The sequence below is a fragment of the Humulus lupulus genome, chromosome 5 (genome assembly GCF_963169125.1).
Source record: "Humulus lupulus chromosome 5, drHumLupu1.1, whole genome shotgun sequence".
In the NCBI taxonomy this organism is placed as follows: Eukaryota; Viridiplantae; Streptophyta; class Magnoliopsida; order Rosales; family Cannabaceae; genus Humulus; species Humulus lupulus.
The window spans coordinates 236,090,597-236,116,857 of NC_084797.1; the positions used below are offsets into that span (position 1 = coordinate 236,090,597).

The 26,261-nt window shown below is 35.6% G+C and overlaps 1 protein-coding gene across 1 annotated transcript; it reads right to left on the reverse strand.

Annotated features, from left to right (window-relative positions):
- Positions 1–123: 123 nt before the first annotated feature.
- Positions 124–7,765, reverse strand: LOC133778452 (puromycin-sensitive aminopeptidase). Its single transcript, XM_062218387.1, is given in 32 exon segments — positions 124–534; positions 694–765; positions 878–1,105; positions 1,201–1,376; positions 1,466–1,547; positions 1,658–1,804; positions 1,925–2,063; positions 2,147–2,295; positions 2,649–2,832; positions 2,913–2,993; positions 3,071–3,180; positions 3,275–3,331; positions 3,438–3,452; positions 3,454–3,522; positions 3,672–3,725; positions 3,864–3,911; positions 4,052–4,132; positions 4,252–4,315; positions 4,552–4,577; positions 4,675–4,761; positions 4,853–4,880; positions 5,023–5,084; positions 5,185–5,397; positions 5,479–5,586; positions 5,676–5,750; positions 5,836–5,949; positions 6,203–6,279; positions 6,513–6,588; positions 6,677–6,811; positions 6,956–7,000; positions 7,170–7,250; positions 7,517–7,765. Coding segments are annotated over 32 exon segments (3,042 nt in total). The 5' UTR covers positions 7,595–7,765; the 3' UTR covers positions 124–453.
- Positions 7,766–26,261: the final 18,496 nt, after the last annotated feature.

Genomic DNA, 26,261 nt, shown 5'->3' on the forward strand with positions numbered 1-26,261 from the left:
TGTTATCACATACTTTTCTTTATTAATATAAGGTTGACTATCAACATCCAGATGGGTTATTTAGTGCTTCAAAAAAACTTTTAAATATTGTCTAAGTATCCTTCTCAATCATGAAGAAAAATATATAAGAAATGTTAACCTTATTCAATACTTCATTAAAGGAAAAAATATTCAAATATCATGATTCATAACAGGTCTCAAACCCCAAAAGAAGGTTCATGAACATGTCTCAGAGAGTGCACTAATTTCTTAAAGGTGAACATGCATTGTCTATCTATGGATTTGGCAGAGATGCAGGTACTAGGTAACAAAGCATATTACCAAGGTTCAGGGAGATGTTCTGTGCATAAGAGAAGCAAGGAAATGTTGGCTTTCTCTATATGCTGAAACTAGTGGCAAATGCATCTCTGTATATTGAGTAGGTTCATCTCTCCAGAAACAGATGAAATCAACTTAAGCAGCTAAGCTTTTTGAGGCAATCTCAAACACGTTCTCCGACAGCCCATTGGTGGACATGATCTTCTCCAACTGTGCCTGCAAGTGCAAACACCATATCAATTTTCAATCACCAATTTTAATCTAGGCATCTTAAAGCTTCAGCAAAGATCCAGAATAGATGTTTGGACTTTGGAGACAAACAGACATCAAAGATGTAAACAATAATTATGGGCCAATAGTAGTAGCGGTTATTACCTTGGCATGGTTTTGTCGGGTTTCATCGTAGCGCCTCCACCTTGAGAAGGCTGACACCATCCGGGAGGCAACCTGCAAACCCATAAGATTAAATGTTAAAATAACAAAACAAACAATGACGATAATGAAATATATGAAAATAATGATAGGCAAACAAGATTAAGAGATGTGTTCTTGAAAAGACCTGTGGGTTAATTTTGTCTAGTTGCAAAACAATTTCTCCCAGGAACCTGTAACCGGAGCCGTCTTTTGCATGGAAATTCACAGGAGACCCACAGAAACCTCCAATAAGGGAGTATACTTTGTTTGGATTGCGGAGGTCAAATGCCGGGTGGGTCAGGAGGTTTCGAACATTTTCAACATTACCAGAAATGTCAGACATGGCTTGAAGTGCAAACCATTTATTTACAACCTGAATAATAATAATAATAATAATAATAATATATGCATCAGTACTTACAAATTTTTCTTTAAAAAGAAAAAAAAAACACAGAAATCAGAAATTACCAAAAAGTCATCCTGCCACTTGCTGTAGAAATCAGCCAAAATATCATCACGAGTTTTACCAGGGCTTTGAGATAATGCTGCCAGGGCTGCAAATTGATCAGTCATATTTGTGGCTGACCTATATTCACGCAGCGCGAGCTCAGTAAGCGTGGGATCTTCAAGGGATCCCAAATATGCTACAGGTAAAACAAGCAACAAAGACAGAGTTAACAAAAAGCTCTGAAAATTATTAAATTCCGTGCTTAATTTTAAAAAAAGAACAGACCGAGAGCAATATTCTTCAAAGCACGCCTTGCCATGTTCGAATGGTCAAATTGGTACTCCTCTGAGCTTTTATTGTTTGTGACCTATTAAATGTATAAAAAACAAGTTAAGGAGTTAAATGTCTTGGAGATGCCCCAACAACTATATGAAACATGTACTGCTGTATTAATGGAAATCATAAGAAGATGCGTACCGTGGTGAGCAGTTCTGCTTTAAGTTCAGAAGCCAGTTGCTTCCTTATAAAGGTACGAACAGCATGAACAGCATCAGGATCCGCAACTTCCATCATGTCCATTATTTCCCCCTCACCAGGCAGAGTTATTGCCTTTGCAATAAATTCCTGATCCCAAACAAACAAACAAAAGGTTGGCAAAGGTTAACCAGTGAGCTGCTACCTGCAACTTCTCCATATAGATGTGCTTTAAGGGAAAAAAAATGAAAAGGACAAGTACTATAATACTTTATCCAAACTTGAGTCACTTAGTATGCTTCTAAGCCCGTGCACAAACTGTGGGTTTAGCACCAACTGTTTGTTCTGTTGAATGTCAGCAACCAAGTTGAGCATCATTTTCCGTGCTAACACTTGTCCGGCCTCCCATCTTGAACACAAAGAGAAACCAATAAGTAAATCACAATCAGTTGTTTAGCTGTCGGATAATAAAGTGTATTTTAGGGTACATACCGATTGAACTCGTCTGAATCATACGCAAGGAGGAAAGATAGATCACTATCTGTGAGATCAGATTCAAGACGAATAGGGGCACTATAGCCACGCAATAGAGATGGAATTGGTCGCTCCGGTATATCAGAGAATACAAATTCTTCATCTTTCTGTACGAGCCAAACAAGAAGAATAAAAATGTCAGTGAAGGAAATAAGACCAACAATAAATCCTCGGAAACAAATAGAAGGGCCTTCAAAGATCAAAGCATTTTGCATGCAAGCACAGTCCAATGCTCTCCCAACATGACCAATGACACCCTATGCAATTATCTTTAGTGGATGGATCAACACATTATAATACATTATTGATTCCCATGTATTATGACGGACTACACTCAGAAGATTTCCTACAAAATTCAAACAAAAGATAACACAGCATAAAACTACCCCAAAAAGAATCCTCCTAAGCACAAAGAGAGGGCATTGCAGATCGTGCAAGATAAATTCAGAAAATAACTAACCTTGGTTACTCGAAGAACTGTACTGTAAACTGGTTTATTGTTGTTTGCAATAGACTCCATTTTCCCATCATGATACACCAAAGATAGAGGCATGTCTTTGCCTGTAGAGTCCAGCAAACCCATTGCCACAGGAATGAACATGGGTTCTTTTACTGATTGCCCTGGAGTTGGGGGTACATCTTGACTGAAAATATCCAAGCAAGCAAAAAATGTAAGCAATGTCACCAGAAGAAGAAAAGACAGAAGAGTTTTCAACATGTATACCTAAACTTCAAAGAGAAAGTGCGGGCTTCGGGGTTGTAAGCTGATATAACTTTGACCACAGGGGTCCCAGCTTGCGAGTACCTAAAATTTTATTTCGAAAAAATCAGACCAATTGAAGCCATGGACAAGGTGTGAAATGAAACAAGACAAAGACAAACCAGTGCAAGAAATTAGCAAAATCTGCATCATTGGCATCACGCATGGCAGCAAAAAAGTCTTCACAAGTGACAGCTTGCCCATCATGTCTCTTGAAATAAAGATCCATCCCCTAAATAAAAAGGATATAAATAAAACCTTTCATAATGCATAATATATTGTCATTGATACAGTATTAATTAAGGCAAACACATTTCAAATCTTACTCTTCGGAACCCTTGACTCCCCAATAAAGTCTTATACATTCTCACAACCTCAGCTCCCTGATGAGATAAAACAAGAAGAAAACCACTCATGCAATTAATAATTGTTCTTGTACAAACATGCAAACATAATAAAGAGAAGTTAGGGTCGAATAGAAGGTCAAACCTTTTCATACACCTGTAAAGAAGAGGAGAAAAAAAAGAGCCAAGAAGAGTCAGATATTTCCTTACAATATTACAGAAAATAGAAACTGAAAAGACACAACATATTAACACTGAATCATACCGTCACTGAAAGTCGAAGTCATCCCAAATCAGAATCATTTCAAACGTGAGTTAACAAGAAAGCAAAATCTCAATGTTAAATGATGGGCAGCTCCTGCAAAGAAAAAACTCACACAAATCTTCCCCGTAGTGAAAGTAATTGATACATACCTGTGTAGAAGTTATCCATCTGCCAAAGTAGGAAAAACAACATTAGCATGCTTGCCAAGCAAATAGCTAATAAGACATTAAAACCGGTTAACAAGAACACCCCCTCAAAAGAAAGGAAGGAAAAAAAGAACAATGAGAAAAGGAAATGATTTCTAACCTTAATGTATGAGTGTGGTCGTACAGGATGGGCCATGGGACCAGCATCCTGAAAACCAAAAACCAAAATGACACTTGAATGTGGCTCTTTATAGAAAATTAAATTATGAATGCTGATAAGAATATCTAATGGCAAAAATCTTCATTTAAAATGGAGAACTAGAATAACATAAGCATTTGGAAAAAAACCTGTGGAAATTGATAGTTTCTAAGTCTCATAACATCAGCAATCCGCTTCACAGTCCGGCTCCCCATGTCAGATGAAAATTCCTATTATTGTAATAAACAAAAAATAAGAAACTGCAACAAAATCCCCATCTTATCCGGTCAATCTAAAACAATAGATAGAAATGGTACTATACATTGAAAAAGCTTATAAAAGGCTATACCTGATCACGGAAGACAGTCAGACCTTCCTTCAGACTAAGCTGGAACCAATCACGGCATGTTACTCTGCAATGAATTCAGGCAAAAGCTTAATGAAAGACTAAAAACATCTAATGTCCATAAGCAATTGATAGTACCTACTATATCAATATTAAAAATACTAAACCAACTTCAATGATGAAACCAGTTTCAAGTGACATTGCCAACATATCGGCATTAGACAAATAAATAAACAATTAAGGAACAAAAGCACACAAAACGTGTACTGTACAAAAAGGGTACAAGTTTTTGTATGAACTAACCTATTTCCAGTCCAGTTGTGAAAATACTGCACAAAATGACATCCAAAAGTTAGAATTAATTCCACTGGATTAAGACTATTGACACATGGCTCCACAACTACGGAAAAAATGCCAATAACAAACCTCATGGCCAATAACTCCCAAGATTGCAGCATAATCTGCATCTGAAGCAGTTTCTGGAGATGCCAACACAAGTTTGGAATTGAAGATCTGTAAAGAAACAATTCATAAAGTTATTCAATTAAATCAGATGACAGACCGTTGTTGTATGAGCTCCAAATTGTGTCGCAGATATACATACATTTAAACTCTTGTTCTCCATAGCTCCCCTGCAAATTAATTGGAAAGAAAAGTATATCAACAAGTATTAGAAGACAATACATGAGTCAGTGGTCACCAGAAAATATCCAACTGAGCCGAATACATGCAAAATTACTATAAAATAAAATCCATAAAATAAATTAAACTTACATGTTAAAATCAGGAACAGCCACAATATTGAAGAGATCCAGGTCATATTCCAGGCCAAAAACCTATTATCAGTGCCATATAACAATAAAGGAATTACAATCAAGATCAATAGTGCTGAGCTTAAACAAAATTTCCAGTTACATATAGCAAGAGAAAACTGACATCCTCATCCCATTTCATTGCCGCCTTGAGTGAATACATAGCATGTGCAGTCTTAGGAACATCCTGTGCTGGGGTCCAGATCCTTAGGGACACCTTTCGACCTGAACGAGTGACAAATATGTCATCTCTGCTCTCCAACTGTCCAGCAACTAAGGCAAACAAGTAGCAAGGTTTCTTATACGGATCTTCCCAGAGAGAAAAATGTTTTCCACCCTGAAACAAAAGCATAAAGTGTGACAAGCCATGACATTATGAAACTCAAATTATTACATTACATGATGTCAAATAAGTTACCTCCAATTCTCCCTGATCTACAAGGTTTCCATTAGACAATAGAACCGGGTATAGTGTTTTGTCTGCCTCTATGTAACATGTGTATTTTGCCATTATATCAGGGCGATCCTGCTCAAAATTCCGATGTATCAATTCAATGTATATTGATTAATGAATCAAATTTAGAAAATAATAAAAACTACAAGTGCCAAGCGAACCTGATAAAATGTGATTTTACGGAAGCCCTCGGCTTCACATTGGGTACAAAAATTCCCTGATGACCTGTAGAGCCCCTGAAATACACGAAGTAGAGCGTAAGCACAATATAGGATCACAAGACATTGTAAAACATGAAATCAAAACAATAAAGTCATGCACCTCTAGAGATGTGTTCTTCTGAGGGTATATCTCGGTAACAATTTCCAAGGTAAATGCACCACTTGGCAGAGATAGAAGTGTGAGATGGCGAGAATCAACTTGGTATTCATCCTCCTATGATGGGGAAAAAATATACTACGAGCATCAGAGCATGCAATAACCACTAACTCGTATTTCTAGAATTAAAAAGAGAATGGTTTGGTTCATAGATAAAATGAACAGCTAAGCCAAAGATACATGAAAAACATCGGCAGTAAGATGGAAGTTAAACATCAGAGATAAAGTAAACGCTAAAGTTCAATAAGCATTGGTAAGAAAGAAAGAGAAAAAGTTCCATTTTATGAATCGGTCCTCTCAATTCACATGCCTTTAGTTCTTTGCCATTGACTTTAACTGAAAGTAACTTCAGATCTTGGCCATTCAACACCAATGGAGAAGATGAACCTGCTTGCAAAAAAATTGAAAAAGAAAAAAAACAGTGTAAATAATCTTAAAGGTATAAGCTTAACATCAGTTCTTTGCATAGAGCACCAGGTTTGAAACACTTGTTATTGGAAAATGCAAAAGATTTACCATTGAGAGAAATAACCTATTACATATGAACAACATACAACCACCAAAAAAATTCATATAGTTTCTACAAATCAATCATAAGTGGCACGAATCGTTCACACTACCTTCAACTCTTGGGAGCACAGTAATTTTTGAGCTAACGATTGTTTTCTCTTCACCCAGAGTAAACTTCAAATCCACCTGCATTAAAGAGTTGCTTTAGTTTTACATTTTAAAGATAAATGCTCAAACCTATATAAATCACTTGCTTTAGAAGTCCATAGCATACTGTATCGAAGTAATAATCTGGCTTCTTGTAGTCTTTTAAAAATATTTCTTTTGGAGAATCCATTTCAGATTTGTCAACTTGCTTCGGATCTGTAGCAACTGAACAGATCAGCCTCCTGCTCAAGTGTTTAGTCCTCTGAAAGAAGGTCAAGGATTACAAATGACAAACAAATAGTACAGATGAAAAGAAAAGGCTATTCTAATTGCCAAATAGTGTAGATAGTGAAAAAATATAAGAATGAAATGCACAACATATTCCATTAAATTCAAAGCAACATACATATAATGGAGGAAATGGAAAACAATGATTCCTTCTGCACGTAAGCTGCAAATAACAATCAATGACAAAAATTTCAGAAATCTTCTATTCAAGCTACCAACTTCAAACACTTCAAAGTAAACAATAAAAGGAAAACTTATTATGTAAAAATAAAATGGAACAAAATGATAACAAATTAGACATTAGATTTTATTGAGAAAGAGAATCAACATACTTCTGAACTAAGGAAACGCTTGTGTTTACAGACAGTTTTTGCTGAATTCTCAATAAACCCAACACGACTCGTAGACTTAAGCTGCAAAGAGGACAAGAGAAAAAATAAACAAATGCAGCTTCGCCAAAAGAAAAAAGTACCTCATTGAATGTCCACCAATGAATAGGAAACTAAAAATGTAAATTGTAAAACAATATAATCTCTTCATTTAATCTTTTCACAGCCCAGAAAAGCACACAAAACAACAAGCACGAGTGTGGAATAAGATTTAAAACAAAAGGGTCGTTCTAACCATCGACATACACATATATATACATATAGAAATGAAATAAGATAAGAATAATCACAGGAGCAGATGAGATCAAACCCAACAAACTCGTCCTCACATAACCCGAACTCTTGCATGGAAGTACCAACCGAGCCATCAAACTCAAACTCCTAGAGTGAGCTACAAATAAGACTACCTTAAAAAAAGGATCAAACTTTAATGAAATAAACAATACCCAGATTACCGAAACCAACGATAAACCACAAAAAGGCCCCAAAAACCCTAAATCAGAGAGACCCAGTAGATGAAAACAGAGTGAGAGCAAAACCCATGTCGTACTTTATAAGATATATATGGATAAATCAAATTATGGACAAGAAAATTCAATAAAAATACAATTTAAAAAAACGCATCGAAAAATTACTACTTGAACTAAAATCATAAACACAATCTACAAAACTTACATAAAATAAAAAATAAAAAAATGGCTTCGCTGACCTTTTCTTAATAATCAAAATGCAGAGAAAAACAGAGAATTCCTCGAGAACCTGAATGAAAGAACCAATAATGGCTGTCCCACCAAAAGATATTTATAATTAGATAAAAACAATTAAATATTAAAAGTATGAAAGGACTATTTTAAACAAAAAATTAAGATTTATATTGTAGGAATATGAGGTTAAATTAATAAATTTGATTTTTTTTACGTCACTAACCGATGATATGTCGCCATCTGTCCAAGGTTGGAATTGGGCCGTCCCACTCTTTTAACTTTCGGCACTCTTTTACAAAAATCATCATTTTTTTTTACTTTTCAAGTCTCAACTTTTTTCTTTTTAATTATGACATTGACAAACGGTCAATTCTTGTAATCTTCTCGTATTTGTGTATAATTTTGATATTAATCTAAAACAGATAGGCCTAGTTGGCTAAACCTATGCTTTGGGCTTTAAGCTTATCTAAAAATGAAATTTACAATTATATAACTAGGATCTAAAGTATTTACAAAAATACCTTAAACTAAATTATTTACATAAATATCAGTGTCACGTCAACAAAATATACTAAATTTTGAAAAGAAACAAAATTAGGAAATCTCGCTTCCCAAAAAAAAATCTAGGTTATAAAATTTTAAATTTTGGTTGCGTACGATACCGATAAGATACCAATTAGTCACTTTTTTTTATTAAAAACTTTATTTTTAGATCATATTATTTCAGTATCTTTTGGTTACCTCCAATACTCATTTGTAGACATCTTAATATATAAATTAGTTATTTTTATGTTATATTATGGTATATTATTATTTAAGATACATTTTGATAACATTCAAGCTTATTTAACAAACTAATGAGTTGGCGTATAGTATAATAAGTCACCATATAGTTTATTAATAAAAATTAATTTAGTATACTAAACGTTAACTTTTAAATGAAAACTTTTAATAGACATTTTTAGTCACATATGTAATTTATATGTCTTATTATTAAAATATTTTTACATTACCTTCAAGTTTATTTTAGAAATTAATTAGTTATTATATAGAATAAAAAATTACTCATGTATTTACAAGTTATTATGAATAACTTATTAGAAAAAAATATTATTAGCATAGTGCATAGTTATTTTTAAAAGTTTTTAATATTTTTTTTTAAGAAATGCACTTTATTAAATGGCTAAATCAGTCAATAACAAATAATACAACTCAGAAGAAACATTAGCTCCTTTGTATACACCCCCTGAAAGAATACAGGAGTTCCTAGCTAAGTAGTGAGCTACTTGGTTAGCAATTGGTTACATTTTCATATATGACTAAATTTTTTAGTATGCCACAAATTTAAAGCAAACAACAAACTTAATGAGTTAACAAAAAGAATAACTTTAAAGTTACTTGAAATGATCTATTTTTAAAAAGTTACTTGAAATGTTTCTAAAATAACTTTAAAGTTGTCTTATCATTCAAATGTAATATAAGAATACAATTGGTACATTAAATTTCGTTTAAGTTTACATTTTAGTTACTTTTTGGTAACACAATATGGAAAAAAAAAAGATTTTTTTTATTTTGGTCATCTTCTTTGGCAACCGCGAAAAAACATATACTTTCCACATGTCAAAATGATCATCTTGAAGAGTAGATCACAATGGTACCACTCTTGAGTCCAACCGACTAACTATAACGTCCCAAATTTCTTAATAGGCTTAAGGCCTTGATTAGGGGGCCAAGAGGGTCATAATTGATTTTATATGTGATTATATGCATGATTATGTGATATATATTATTATATGATAATAATTGCATGCATGTGGGTCCACTTCTTATAAGAATGATATTTTCGTAATTTTGGGCGTTAAGGGCATATTTGTATAGGGAAATTTCAGTTTGTATGCTTGATAAAGTCTACTATTTAAAAAAAATGCTGGGCATATTAAAGATTTCAAAATAATGCTACTTTTTTACACTTTACCCAAAATACTCTTACAATTTCCTCCCTCACTTTTCACTTCTCATTTCTCTCTTCTCTTCCCTCTCTCTCTCTTAGTTCATTCTCTCTCACCTCACGACACCACCAACACCACCACCACACTAAATATTGTATTTCGAACAAATCTGGGCATGATTTTTGGGTTTTTTTTGCGATTTTTTTCAAATCTGAAACTCTGAAATCTGCTGAAAATCGACCTTGCTCGATGGTGCTCGATGCCAGCTCAATGGGACCTTCAAAATCATGATTTTTCATGAAAAATGACTTTGCTCGATGGTGCTCGATGCAATTATTGCAAGAGACATAATTTTTCACTCGAGTGTCCATTTGGGGTGATTTTTTTTTTATTTTGGGTATTTTTTCAAGATCTACACGTTTGACATGTTCATATGCATTTTTGTGAAGTGTAACACTTGTAAAAAATACAAAAGTGCAAACATAGCTCATGTTTAAGACATCTTTTGGTATGTTTTCAAGTTTTAATCTTCCCAAATGTGCATATGAGCATGTCAAACGTGTAGATATTGAAAAAATACCCAAAATAAAAAAAAATCACCCCAAACGGACACCCGAGTGAAAAATTATGTCTCTTGCAAGAATTGCATCGAGCATCATCGTGCACCACCAAGCCATAATCGAACCACTATCGAGCAAAGTCGTTTTTTCATGAATATCTTGATCTTGAAGGCCCCAGCGAATGGTTGCTTGATAGTGCTTGATGCCAGCTCGATGGGGCCTTCAAAATCAAGATTGTTCATGAAAAAATGACTTTGCTCAATAGTGCTCAATGATGCTTGATGGTGCTCGATGCGATTCTTGCAAGATACATAATTTTTCACTCGGGTGTCCATTTGGGGTGATTTTTTTTTAGGGAAATTTGCGGCATAAATATCCATTTTGTTCATTTTGTTGCTAATAAGTACCCAATTTTTAAAAATTGCGGCATAAATACCCATTTTGTTCATTTTGTTGCTAATAAGTACCAAATTTTTAAAAATTGCTGCATTAATACTAAAAATTCCACTTTTTAGACTCTGTCGTTGGTACCCACTTAACAGAGTTACTATTAAGGACACGTGTACTGTCCTGATAATTCTTCTTTTTTTTCACCTAATTAATTAAGAAAATACATAAAACTAATTAAAATAAAAATTAGTACTCTAAAGTCTTACAGACATATGACATCTGATAGTAAGTACTCTAAAGTTTCCTCTTGGACTTTTTATCGGGCTAAAAATAAAGCTAGACACATTATTGATGGTACTTATTGTATTTTCTTAATTAATTAGGTGAAAAAAGAAGAAGAATTATCAGGATAGTACATGTGTCCTTAATAGTAACTCTGTTAAGTGGGTACCAACGGCAGAGTCTAAAAAGTGGAATTTTGAGTATTAATGCAGCAATTTTTAAAAATTGGGTACTTATTAGCAACAAAATGAACAAAATGGGTATTTATGCCGCAATTTTCCCTTTTTTTTATTTTTTGTATTTTTTTTCAAGATCTACACGTTTGACATGCTCATATGCATATTTGAGAAGTTTAAAACTTGGAAACATACCAAAAGATGTCTTAAACATGAGGTATGTTTGCATTTTTTTTATTTCTTTCATGTGTTACACTTCACAAATGTGCATATTAGAATGACAAACGTATAGATCTTGAAAAAAATACCCAAAATCAAAAAATAAACCACCCCAAACGGACACTCGAGTGAAAAATTATGTATATTGCAATAATTGCATCAAACACCGTGGAGCAAGTCGTTTTTTCATGAAAAATCATGATTTTGAAGGCCACATCGAGCACCATTGAACCACCATCGAGCAAGGTTGATTTTCTGCAGAGTTTAGAGTTTCAGATCTGAAAAAAAATCACAATAAAACCCTAAACTCATGCCCAAATCTGTTCGAAATGCAGTATTTAGTGTCTTAAGTGAAAGAAAGTTCATTATATTTGAGAAACAATTAATTACCCATAAATTTATACTCAAAGAATCATCAAAATGTATGTTTCTTTGGGTATATTGTGTTTATCTCTACAAGGTGGCCGAAGTTATTGAGGTTTTTTTGGTGTTGGTGGTGGCGTCGTTGCCGTGGGTGGTGGTGTCGTGAGGTGAGAGATAATGAACGGAGAGAGAAAGGGAAGAGATAAGAGAGAAGATAGAAGCAAGGGGAAAATGACAAGGGTATTTTGGGTAAGTGGCATTATTTTGAAATATTTATTATGCCGAGTATATTTTTTAATTAGCACACTTTATGATGCATAGAATGTGAAATTTCCCTTTGTATATTTATTTGCATGTATGTGATATGAGACCACATTATTATGTGAATATGTTTAATCTATTCGACATGAGACAATCCTAGGATGCAAGTTAGCGGTTTGGTCATAACAAGGTTAATTATCGGGCTCGGGGTGAGCCTGGGGGTAAATTGGTGTTTAGTACATTACTGGGAGTGAGTGGGTAATGAGATATGATTTAATAATTATTTAAGGATATTGGTAATAACAAGAATTGGAGGACGTTAATTATGATTAACGAGATAGGTGGGAAATGACAATTATGCCCTTGCTTGGCTTTGAAGTCTTTAAATGGCCTTAGGGGCAATTTGGTCATTTAGACCATCAGATAAACTCAGCCAAGGAAGGTTGTGGAATAAGCTGGGCAAAAACAGAGATTTCTCTTTCTCTTTCTCGATTACTTCTTGTTGGGAATTGTGCCTTGAAAACATATGTAGTAGACATTGTTTTAAGAAATAAATAAATAAATTGAATTTGTTATGCACATATTTTATGGACTATATTATTCTGTGATAATATTAAGTAAATATCATAAAAATTCCTAAGTTCATATATGTGATCTCAACCACGTATCGGTACGGGAGGATTGGGTTTGAGATAAATGAACTTGAATAGTTTGCAGTAAAATAAATTTATGGAATCTTTAGATTAATTACTGCAAGTACGGTCCACTAGTATTATGAATACATGTGATCTAGATCCAAATTACTAGTGTAGTAGTGTAACGCCCCAAACTCCAGGGATCGTTACGGTGTGCCTTATAAACAGTGCTAAACTCGCTAATCGAGTCATTTGGCCAATATCGTGTATCTAAGTATGATTAGCGATTTAAGGATTAAAATCTTGGTTAAGACATAATGTTTCATTAGAACGTTTACTGTATACATTGGGATCCCAAAAATATAATTTAAAGGTTTATTACAACGAAATATTTACAAACAACATCTAAGCGGAAAAACAAGGTTTAACCCTAGTTCCTCTTTCAAACCTCGGTCGTGGCGGTTGAGCAGCCGCATATGTACACATCGCCACCTAAGCTCTCCAACTTAGGGATGGTTCAACTTTCTTTTGCCTTTACCTACACCACATAGCACCCGTGAGCCGAAGCCCAACAAGAAAACTTAATATGCTCATGAACAGGAATATCATGCCATCAAATCATAAGGCACATGCCTAGCAAATATAGCCATATTCAAGCAGGCAAATAAGTTTACGTAATGATGGGTATCCAGGATAAAGAATCCTGCCCTCTTGAGTGGATGACTATCAAGTCAATCCTAATCAGATAAGTGATTTAACACTGGTGGTTCCGGTAACCATACCGGGCTTATAACCCTGAGTAGAAGAGTGACAGTTGTAATAGTCACTAAGGTGGGTTCCGTTCCCTTAATAAATAAGTGATCATTTCACTAGCTTAACACAAGATAGGTGTTCGATGAACTAGTCACCAATATAACCTATCGCATGACCATAGAGTCACAACCATGGGATTCTGCTCCCTAGCCACGTGACAAACCGTCACCTAGGCCTTTGGCCCTGGCTCTGAGTAACTTGTCCTAGACTAATCAAGCGCTTATAATTTTCATCGACCTTAGGGTCAGTCTGGCATTAATGCTCCTAGAGTCATTCAACGTTGATATCGATTAGATCTAATCTTTTATCGGCCCTGCGTTCATGACGCTTATGCCGTTTTCGGCTCTTAGGTCAGTAATACGCGACCAGTGCCGACCCTGACTAGTCAGTGCCATACACAAGTAAGCAATGCTACCAAACATATATCATATGTCAAATATCCGAATATAGGGCATTCAACATGCTTACTTAACAATTTCTAGCATAACTAGGATCATGCATAAACACAGAGACTCAAGCTCTGAACAATCTCATATTCAATAATCATGGCATGCCCTATTCACATGTTTCTCGTGCATCATATGCATCACATTTAATCACTCGGCATGCCTCGATAATAGCCATATACAAGTAAGTAAGATTGCTGAGCATTCAAAATGCTATCATTGTTCACATTTAAACATCCAACATGCATCAAGAATAACCATGAATGTCATATACATAGGGTGTAGTTTTCTTACCTCAGGTTCGAGCAAGAATTAGTAAAAGAATGACCCTTGAGAACGATCAACCATTTGATCCTTTAGCGGTCACCTAGTCATAACCAAATATGGAATCCTATCAATAAAATAAATCATAAAAATGTTTATAATCTAAAACCTTACTCCCGGGATCCATCCCACACTCTCGGGAATCTTAATCCACCCAAACGGGGTAGTGGAACCATTCCCCAAGCCCCCAAAGTCATCCCAAACCTTAAAAATAAGTTTGTTGGAAAGTGCACTAGCGCTGGGGCGCTGCCCCAAAGTCAGAGAAGCCTAGAACCTACCCTGCTCTGCCTAGCGCTGGGGCGCCATCAGCAAACCAGAGAAAATTGTGGTCTTCTCCCCTGCGATTTCCCTTGAAAACCAAACCTCCAAACCAACCCTAAACTTCACCCAAACATCAAATTCAATCCCTAAACTTCATCTACATCACACCCTCATCAAAACCCAAGCAATCTTACACAAAACTTCCATGAATTCTCACAACCAACACCTCAAATTCCTTTGACTGAAAACCATAAGAAAAATAGGGTAAAGCTTAAGTTCACGGATGAAATCTTACCTCAAGTTGGATTTGAGTCCTCTTCAACGGATGAACTAAGTTTCTATGCTCCCACCTTTGATCTCCTAGCTTGTTTCTTTAAGTTGGCTTTCAAAAATCAAAAGGAAGAAGGAGAGAAGAATATGTACGGGAGGGAGAAATGAGGATGGTAATGATGCTTTTTTTTTACAATTCACAGCCTTCTAATGGCTTATATCAATCCTAGGGGTGAAAAGACTAAAATACCCCTAGGTCAAATAAAGGTTTCTAAAGGCTCCCAAGGGTAAAATTGTCATTTCCCGCCTATCTCGTTAATTATAATTAACACCCTCCAATTCTCACTATTCTCAATATTCTCAAATACCAATAATTCATATCCCGTTACCCTTTAATTCTCGGCAGCGTTCTAATCACCAAATTACCCCGAGACTCACTTTGAGCCCCGAACTTAATCCCGTTATGACTAGACCGAAAACTTGCATTCCATGATCTTCTCATGCCGAATGGCTCAAAAAAATCCACATATAATGTGGTATTATTTGTAATTCACCCACATGCATAAAAATACACAATCACGCCCTCAACGGGTCAAATTACCAAAATGCCCTTATAATTAAATGTGGACTCATATGCATGCATTTATCATCATATAATAACATAATTCACATAAACATGCATATAATTATTTAATAACATAATAAATCAATTATGGCCCTTCCGGCCTTCTAATCAAGGTCCTAAACTTTATTAGAAAATTTGGGGCATTACAGACTGTGTATGGGTGCTTCGACTGGTGTGGTAGAGTGTGACTGTGTGAGCTGTTGGCGTGCATCGTAGAGAAACAAAGAGGGAGGGGTGTGAACGTGAGGGAGACTGAGAGTTGGAGAGAGACTGAGTTTGAGAGAGACAGTGAGTGATAACTCTACAAAATAGAGTTATTTTACTACTTTTTATGTGCTAATTGCTGCTGTAGAGTCCAAGAACTTTACATAGCTAAGTTAGATAGTAGTATAATAGTAATAATAGTTTTATCTTTATGACTGTGGATTTTTGGTTCAGACCGGGATTTATTTGGACACTCATAGTAGTACTTGTAGATTTTCTAAGTTTAACCTATAGTTTAAGAATATTAATTTTAACCTAAGGTTTGATTAATATGACTGATATTGAGAGTAATATTTATTATATTATAAGGTTTAGATAAGAACCAATTAGATAATAGCACATGTTATGTATGGGTTTATTAATGATTAAGTATTTTGAGGATTTAATTTATTAAGGTTAAAATTTGAATACTCTAAGGCCAGTCAGCAGCTTTGAAAACGTTAGAGGGCTTAGTCAAGGCTGTTTACTCAATTCAAATTAAGCTAAAAATGTGTAATTTCGTGTTTAAATAATCGGCGTATGCCGATATATCGCAGCTATAGGGGGCGATATATCGCAGCACGAAGATACGAAAAACCCGAAACGATGCACGATTGCCTCGGGCATACTGGCCCAGGCGATATATCGCCTACAGGGGGCGATATATCGCCCCTCTCAGCACATTTTGAAAGTTTTTGAAATCATTCTCCATTCAAACCTTCAACCTCTTGATAAGTCCAGCACCTTTCTGAACTAGTCTTTAGCCTCTGCTGAACGATAATTCAAATTATTTTCACTTAAAAAACCATTATTTTTATTCAAGTTAAACGAAGATCTTTTCATTCCTAAACTCTATAAATAGAACCTAGTACCCAGCCATTTATTCATCTATTACTCTAAGTTCAAAGGCTGCAAGTTGCTAGGTGAGAGTGAGAGTGTAAACACTTGGGTTGGGAATCATAAGCTTGATCATCATAAGCTTATCAAACACTTGGGAAGTAAGGTTTTATAGCATTTCGGTTCAAGGTTTAGATTGGTCTTACAAGTCTTCAAGGTATTTCCACACTCTGGTTCCTTGGTATTATTTTATTTAAGTTCTCATAGTCTTCTACTCAGCCTTCTAACCTTATTCTTTATTTTGGTTAGGAAATCTAAGAACTTGCACATAAGTTTTTGGTAAGTATATTCTCAATGGTATAGTCCTTCCATTCCTTTCATTTCTCTTCTTCAATATACTCACTCTGTTACAAATGGTTTTTCGGAGTGTTCCAAAGTCCCAACTCTGTCCTCATATCCCGGTAATTTTGGTAAGGAAAATATGATAGAATTTATATGTTATATGCTTTTTATATGTTATCTTATGGTTTTTATGTTATGAAATATGTTATGTTAAATATGTTTGTAGGCTTGGGCATATGACCTATATGACTAACAAGCCCCAAATAGATTATGGGCATATGACTTGCTTATCTAGCAAGACCCCACTAATCTAATGGGCATATGACTTGTTTAGTCTATGGGACCCCAAGTAATAATTGCCATTATAGTATGTATGTGATATAAGTGTTATGTTATGTTTTTATGTTTTTTTATGAAATTTATGTATATGGACTATGTGTTAGATTTTCCTTGCTGGGCATTAGGCTCACTCATTTTTGTTTATATGTGCAGGAAAATAGTCTTAGTGGCGAGAAAGGTTCTTGGAAGCTTGGAGAATGTGTATTGAGGCGGAATGGATTCAAGAGCCGAGCGTTTCAATTCAAGGATGTAGTTTTGTTTCTTATGGTTTTTACATGTATTTTTCCACATTTTATTATGTAAATCTCTTTTTAATTATGTCATGTTTTGATTTTAAAACAATGGGATCCCATATCCTACTTGATATTTTATGTAAGTTTAACTTTTATTTTTACAAGTTTCTTAATAAAGTTATGGTCTTTTCACTTGTAAAGTTTTATTAAGGATTAGTGTTTATGTATAGTTTTCGTTAATGGTCCAAAAGTCTAGAGTAGTTGGGTCATTACAGCTGCTTAATTCTTGAGTTTTTAATTGATTTATTAAGTTTTAAAGTAATTTTGAATTTATTGGGTTTATTTTGATTTTATATATTTTTGTGTGTTTTTATAGTTATTTTGTTGTAAAATGTTGTAGTTAATTATTTGAATTATTGTTGTTTAGTTTGAGGTAAAAAAATGTTGTATTATTAAAATTAAATGTTAAATATAAATTAAGTTATAATTAATATTTTCAAAGAATTAAATTGATTTATTTTATAGTTGAAAATATTTTATTATGATTTATTTTATATTTATTTTGTAGAGAATTTATGACACTTTTGCTCTTGAAAAGAAGAGAAAAGAAAAGAAAAGTGGTAGTTTTGAAAGAAAAGAATGACAAAATGGTGAATTAGAAGCCCAGCCCGTTTCTCCAGTTCTGCCCCCTTGCACCCCATGGGCCTACCAAGCTTCCAGGCCCACACCCAGCTGTGCACCTAGCCCAGGCCAAAGCTTCTCCACCTCACCAGCAGTCCACGCCTGCCTCCTGTTCAATTCTCAGCCGTGCCTTAACTCAGCAACAAGCCATCTCCCAGTTGCATCAACCGAAGCACACGTCCAACCACCCTAACCCCCAACTCCACAGCCAAGCTCAAGCACCCATTTGGCCCAACATGCATCCAGCCATCCCAACAGCACCAGCCACCAAGCCACCCTCTCTTGAGCCCAACAAATGCCTATTTGTCCCCTTGTCCCCTTTGTCTAAAAATGACAAATTTTTACCCCACTTTCTACATATTTTACCAAAAAATCATCATTACACCATACAATTTACCCCTATTTGCTATATTATAATTAATTTAATTAATTTAATCAATTTAAATTAATTATTTTAATACATTTTTTTTTGTTATAAATAAGGGAGTTTAGTGCATATTTTAGGGAGGTTACTCTACATGAGTTCCACACTTTCAAGACCTCTCTATTCTCTTCCTCTTTTTCTTCTTTTTGGTCATTTTTCTATGAGTTTTTAAAGGAAAATTTTGGGGGTTTTTCCTCCAAATTTTCCTAAGTTATGTTTGTAATTTTTTGTTTGTATTTTCTATTCTAGTTATGAGTAACTAATCTTTTTAAGATTATTAAGGGGATGATGAAACAATATATAACTAGATAGTATTTATGTTGTGTGTTGATTTCTCATTTTGTGCAATAAAGTTTATGAATTTTCTTCTTCAAATATCTTATTTCATCTTAAATATCATGTATTTTGGATTGTTAGCACATATTTACACTTTGTTCTTCATTAGTGCAAAAACCTAATATTTTTTGTGTAAGATGTATCATTAAATTGTACACACTCAATGCTTAGAACAAAAATATTATGTTTTGCCTTATAAATAATATTAATTGATTTACTTGTTATTTCATTAGATTGATTTACATTAAATACTTTGAAATTATAATTTTAAAAATGAAGATAAATCCTATATTTTTATGAAAATTTGTGCTTAAATAGAATATATAATTTGAATAAGTGATTGTTTGATTAATTTATACTATTACTAAAACTTGAAAATCAATGTACTTATAAATGTTATTGAACTTATATTTTGTGGATTCTATTATCTTAATAATCTTTCTTCTACCATCTTGTTTACAATTATTAATTTAAGTATCTACAATTGTCTTTAATATCTTTATTATTATCTTTTATTTTATTTTCTTGTCACAAATTCTCATCAATCTTTGGAGCTAGGTTATAATTTATTCATTTTGATTTAAAATAGTTTTCTTTTTTATTTTAGACAACTCCTTTGGGTTCGACATCCGTGGTTACACGAACACTATACTTCATATACGATTCATGCGCTTGCGAGTTATACATTTTTAAAACATACCTGTTTTGGGTCCATTAGTGAGAGAGAATGGAGAGGAGATGAAGGATGTGTTGGTTTTTATTGATCAAATCAGAGATTATACGCAGCGAAACAACAATCAAATTGTTAGATTAATCCCATAAGATTTCTGGACCTACTTCTTCACATGCATATATATATTGAATCAAGGACATGAATAGAAAAATTACCTCAGGTCCTTCCTTTCTGCTATTTTTTCGTATGGCTAAATCATCGAGATCTCACACCACGATCTTCCAAAATGTTCTAAGGTACACAAAGAATGAGTGTGGGCTCGTTATACAAATAATAGGCAATAAACTATTTATCAGATGTTCTCAACACATGAGATCTGATAAAGTTTTGGACCTAGGTTTTGTGAAGAACAATGACTTTTGTTTATGTCGCTGTTCTCTTTCTCTGAGAGAGATTTCTAGATATTTTTCTATCCCTGAAAAGTTACGTTCTCTGAAAAACTGATATCCTATATTTAATATATCCTATATATTAAAATATTTGTTATTTTAAACAAATTCAAAATAACTGATCAGTTATCAGATTTTTGTTTAAATAATAATATTTTAATCATATTAAAATATCTCATTATTTATTTAATATTTAAATAACTAAAATTGTGGAATCAAGAGACTGAGTACACTCTCTTATGCGTGTAGCACAGTGCCTGTGCACTATGCCACACGTGTACCACATGCCTATGCTGGCATGTGATTTTTCTCAATTTTTATTATTATTTAAATACCAAAAATCCCAAAAATAAATTAATTCAAAATTAATTATATTTTTGTTAAATCAAATAATTAATTAATTATACATAATTAAGCAATAATTATGTTTGATACATAGAAAAATATTTTAGTTATCACATAAGTCATTTTTGCCCATTTTTGTATTTACCTTTGTCAGTGTTTGTTTGAGTCATTTCGGGGACCATGGACCTATAACATTAAGCTCCAATAAATTGAAACTAAATAACTAAACTCTTTAATTATAATAGTTAATTTATTAATTCTGATATTACTCCACTATAAATTCAGAATTGCACTCTTTATATTATAGATATACTTTTACATAAATCTTTTTCTTAAGTCGTCCATTGATATAACCATCTTACAATAGTTCAACCCTCTAATTAATTAGTTCATAAATTAGAATGGAAGAATTACTATTTTACCTTTCTAATTTACTTCTTATTCCTTAAGTACCATTAATTCACTAGTGAATAATTAATCTATAATCTAATTATAGATTTGAGCTCAAAATTATTCAGTTCCAGAATTAACCCTTAAGGGAACTAATATACGATCCGTTAGGAAATATTAGATTTCGTATTGTTGATACATGTTCCCAGCCATCCATGATATTAAATCTCCAAAACAAAAGTCATTAGCCTCATTCTTTGAAGAGACCTTAACGAATGAATCAAAAGATTTAATAAACATGAACAGGAGTTCATGAACACTCAGGATTTAGGTTGATCTATAAATGATCATCAGTTATGATATGAATTACAAGTCTTTATTATTAAATGGTTTTTGGATAAAGACTTTAATTCATATCGGTCCATGTCATATATAATCATATTATATAAAGCACATTTACCGAGATGTCTTTCCACATCAATAATCCGAATCTAGATTATTTGTATCATTATGATACTCAGTAAACCGTACTTACAACTCCAATTAAAGAATTCAATAACTTTAATTTGTTGTTGTTGACTATTTTTTTATTCATTCATGTGATCTTAATTCTCTCGTACTAATACAAGATCACATCCTCAATAATGAATATGGAATTTTTCTGATATTTACAAAATTATTCAAACAATAATTAAACAATCTAAATATGACAATAATAATAAACCATTGTATTTATTTATTCACAGAAAAAACAAATGTCTTTACATGCTTTTAGGACACACTCCTAATAGGATACTCCTTTGTGGTGGTGGTGTTCTTATGTGTGTGCGACTGAGAAAGGAGAATACTCAAATAGTTAGCTTTTATATCTAGGATTTTAGTGTGTATAAAAAATAATAACATATATATTATACAGGGGTCGACTATAATGGGTTGGGTTGGGTTAGTATATCTTGGGCCCATTTCCGAGTTGTGGCTTATTGAGCTGATACTTTTGCCACCGAATGGGCTTCGGACTGGTAAGACTTGGCCAATTTCGACCCATTTTTCGGTGTGGGTTGGGTTGTCGGCCCACTACCATTTATGTGCAACCCTAATTCTTTTGATCTCATGTGTTGAGTACATCAAGTTGAATCAGAAATATACCATCATTTATTCTCTAAGTGCCCACACACTTCTTGAGGTGTAGAGAACGTTGTGGAAGATCTTGGTGTGAGTATCTAGGCCCAGCTTGGATAGGACGATCATTTATTTTATGAAAAGATTGCAAGGACTCAAGAGGTATGTTCTTTATTCTTTTCTTGTTTATGATTAATGTTTGTATATTAATAGATCTGTATATTTAAAAGTAGTTTAAATATGTTATAAAAATTTTGTTGTACACTGGGCCAACCCATCACTATTCCGCTGTGTATTAGGAAACTCGTTCCTAACATTTCTCTCTTTCTCTCGGTTAGGATTTTGAGGTAGAAATAGAGAATTGAAGCTTAAGGATTTGAGGTTTGAGGGCTTAGAAGTGTGTTCAGCAATTGAAAGGTTTCAATCCATATCTGAGGTAAGGATTCTAAGTTTAAATCTCTGGTTTACTCTGTTTTTAAGGTTATCCTTTTAGCTTTAGAGTTTGATTGTGTAATTGGGTGTTTGGTGATGTTTTAAGTGTTATAGAGCTTGGGTTTTGTTGTTAAACTAGTGATAATGTTCTGGTGATGATTGATTATGATATTGGGATTGGTTTGATGAGTTTTGGTTGAGGTTTAGATTGAGAAAAATGCAGGGGAGCTGGGTTCGCGGGGTCAAGTCGCGACTGAGTTCATGCAAGTCATGACTTGAATGAACCCTAGAGCCTTCCCTGGGCTCTGCCTGACAGGCGCGCCGTGACCCTCAAGGGCAAGTCGCGACCCGCCCCTGGCACCCAAACAGGGGGCTCTCTGTCTTGGGGGCGCGCCGCGACCCTTGGGGGGCAGGTCGCGGTCCGCCTATCCTTTTTGTGACATGCTAGGTTTTAGGCAGTTTTGAGCACGAGTTTTCGAATCTCAAGGCTCAGGATCAAATTTACTAACCGTTTTAGTAGGATTCGAGGTCCCAGGAGCTGGGTTTTAGTCATTGAACCTTTTATTACTCATTTTATTGATGGGATTTCCTATTTGATTATGATTAGGTGACCGCTAAGGGGCCTAAGGACAAATCGTTCTCAAGAGTCGTTCTTAATTTATTTTACGCTCGAACCTGAGGTAAGAAAACCACATCTAGTATGTGATCAATGTGATACATGTGGTTATGGCATGGCATGAATGTTGAATATGGGATGCATTCAGAGCTCGAGTCTCTGTAATTGTGCATGATTATGATTATGCTTGCGATGATTGATTAAGCATGTTTAGTGCCTTATATCTAGATATTTGACATATGATATATGTATGTTTGCATTACCTCATTGAGAAAGCACTAATTATTAGTTAGAAATAGCAATGGTGTTTAGTACTGGTCATGAAGCTCTGACTTATCAGTCATGATCGACAATAGTATTGAGCGATGGTTGTATGGAATTAACTTTTGAGTCAAGAACGTCATTAGCGTTCTGACCGCAGGCTAAAATGATTAGATCTAATCAACATGAGCATGAAATTCTTGACCGACCTATTGGTCGAAGAAAACTAAAGCGCTTGGCTAGCCTAAGGCTAGTTACTTAGAGCCAGAGCTAAAAGGCTCAGGTGACTGAAATGTCACATGGCTTAGGGCGCAGGACCCTAGAGAGACTTATTAGTCATCAATTCGGGGCACAGTTCCCCATAGAGACTTATTAGTCATCTATTCATGGCGCAATTCCCCAGAGATACTTATTAGTCAACTATTTAGGGCGCAGTTCCCCAGAGAGGCTTATTAGTCATCTATTCAGGGCGCAATTCTGATCGCCAAAAAGTAACACGCAAGTATACGCGGTCCAATCAAGTAATATATGATAAGTAAAGTGTCGATCCCACGAAGACTGCTATTAATTACCAATAATTAACCTCTAATTCTAATTGATTTAAATAATAATTTCAGATTTATAAATAAAATAATTATTACTAAAAACTAAGAAAACTATTAAGAACTTAAAGGAATGCAGAGATGAAATTTGATTTGATTCAATGGATGTAAAAGTTAGGGTTTTAGTTTCATCAACCATCCACTTATGATTTCTAACCAATTTCCAATATTTCTTAATTCTATTGTGGTAGCAGATTACAATTATATATTATAGTCTTGTTAGGATCTATAATTCTCTACAATATATTATTTCCTACATCTCTGTGGTAAATTGATATATTGCAGGCTTTAAACACATAATCCTTAAACTACATAAATTAAAGCATGTAAAAGAATAGTTAAAGAAATTGTATCAGCCCCGTGGGCATAAATTAAAATAATTACAGAAATAAGGGGACGTAGCCCCGATAACTGATCTCCCCGAGGCCAGATTCAAGGAAGAGAAGTCTCCTTGGCCTGTTCAGCATCAGTGGCACCGGACCCCTCAGGACGAATAGCATGACTATCCTCCTGAGCTTCCTCCGAAACGGTGCCCAGAGCAGCCTTTTCCTTCTCGAGCTGCTCAGCCTTCTCCTTCTCAAGCCGTTCAGCCTCTTCCTTCTCGAGCCGAGCATTCCATCGTTCAAGAAGCGGCGCCTCGTGGGGACCCAAGAAGCTAGTGTCCAGCTCTTCGTTATAAGCCCACATCCGGTACATGGCTGAGTCGACTGCCTTTTCCTTCTTTTCTTTGTACTCGGCAGTAAGGCGAGCTTTGACATCCTCTATAAAGTCGAAGGTGGCGGTCTTGTCCTCCTCGAGCTTCTTATTGGTCTCCCAAAGCTGGATGTTATCTTTCTTTTGCTCCTCGAGTTCAGTTTTTAGCTTTCCGAGCTCCTTGGCCATATCCTCACGCTCCTTAACCACTGCCTCGAGCTTAGCATTCGCCGCCTTCAGATCATCGTTCGCTCTAAGGTGGAGGTCCTTCGCCTCTTGGGCATGGGTCCTGCTCGAATGGATCTCGTTATTAAGTTCGTAATTGAGGTGGGCCGTGAAGGCAAGAGCCTGAAAAAAGGAAGAAACCACCATTAGCCTCAAGACAGCATGGATGCAAGCGAAAGAAATATGGAAAAATACTTACTGCAGCGGTGTGCTCGATACTCTTCTCGTAGAGAATAGTGCGGTCTCGGATGCCAGTTAGGCACTGCCACTGGGGAGCTTTGAAACTGCCGTAGCTCTGGCCGATCCGGGACATGACATCCGAAATCAGCGTAGATCCATGAGGTCCGGCAGCGTTATCCACCACATATGAGTCCATATGGGTGGAGATGGTTAGCTTCTGAGCTCGAGAAGCAGAAGCTCTCTTGGCGAGCTGAGCAGAAGACGTTTGACCCACCACAGGAGTTTGGGACTCAACCACGACAGGGGTACCAGCCAGCGAGGCCGGTGCCACCGCAGAGACGAAGGCCTGCGAGGATGGCATCGTCGTGGGGGCGCTAGTCTGGCCAGTCGACGCAACAGCAGAGCTCGAAGCCGGCGGGGGAGGAGGAGGCGTTTTCTTAGATCTCTTGGAGCCTTTCCCCGGCTGGCTGGTTTTCAGTGCCCCTGCCCTGGGGCGTTTGCTCCTCTTGTCACCCGCATTGTCAATAAGGGTGTCAAGGTCGGAGTCCATCTCGCCTGCACAAGTCGACACAGTGAGTCAGTAAAAGAGGTGTACAAGTTACTTCAGTATCACAGACGTATAGAGTGATGGTAGAAAAAACCTAACTGGAACTTTCCCCCGAGCTCGAGCTTGGGGACCATGAAATTCCCCCGTCTTCAGAAGAGGCGGGGGGAGTGCCTTCCCTATAAGTTGGTGATAACCTCGAGCGGTCCCTATAATCATTGGTCCCATACTGCACGGCTATCCCATTCCACACCTCGTCCGTGGTGTACATAGTGTCGTATTTCCCGAGCCCACTATCAAACCTATGGACACAGTCGTCTACCCAACTCCATATGTAGAAGTGGTATCTATCCTGTGGGCACGAGACTAACCTATTGGGCCTGTGTTTTAGCAAAGTGGGGGACCACATTCTCGAAGTAGGAAGGGTTTTACCTTCATCTGAGTCTGAGCTCGAGGCCTCGTCGTTGGCTTCATTCCCAGATCGCGGACTCCTCAAGCGAACTGGGAGAGATGCCCTCTTTTCTCTCCTCGGAAGAAGGGTGCTTGTGGGCTGTGGCACCTCCTCCCAACGTTCGTATTTTTTGTTAGACCAGTCAGAGGTTGACTGGCCTTCTCCCAACAACCCACAGGATCGGAGCTGGTCCTCATGAAGAAGATACAAGAGAGACCTCCTACCATAAGGAAGTCGGAGCAAGGCCTCTCTGTGTTCCCTCATTGTCTTGGAGGGGGAGGGACGCTGAAAATTAGCTGAAAGGCGAAGCACATTTCAGCTAAGTATGGTCTTAAGGGCTAA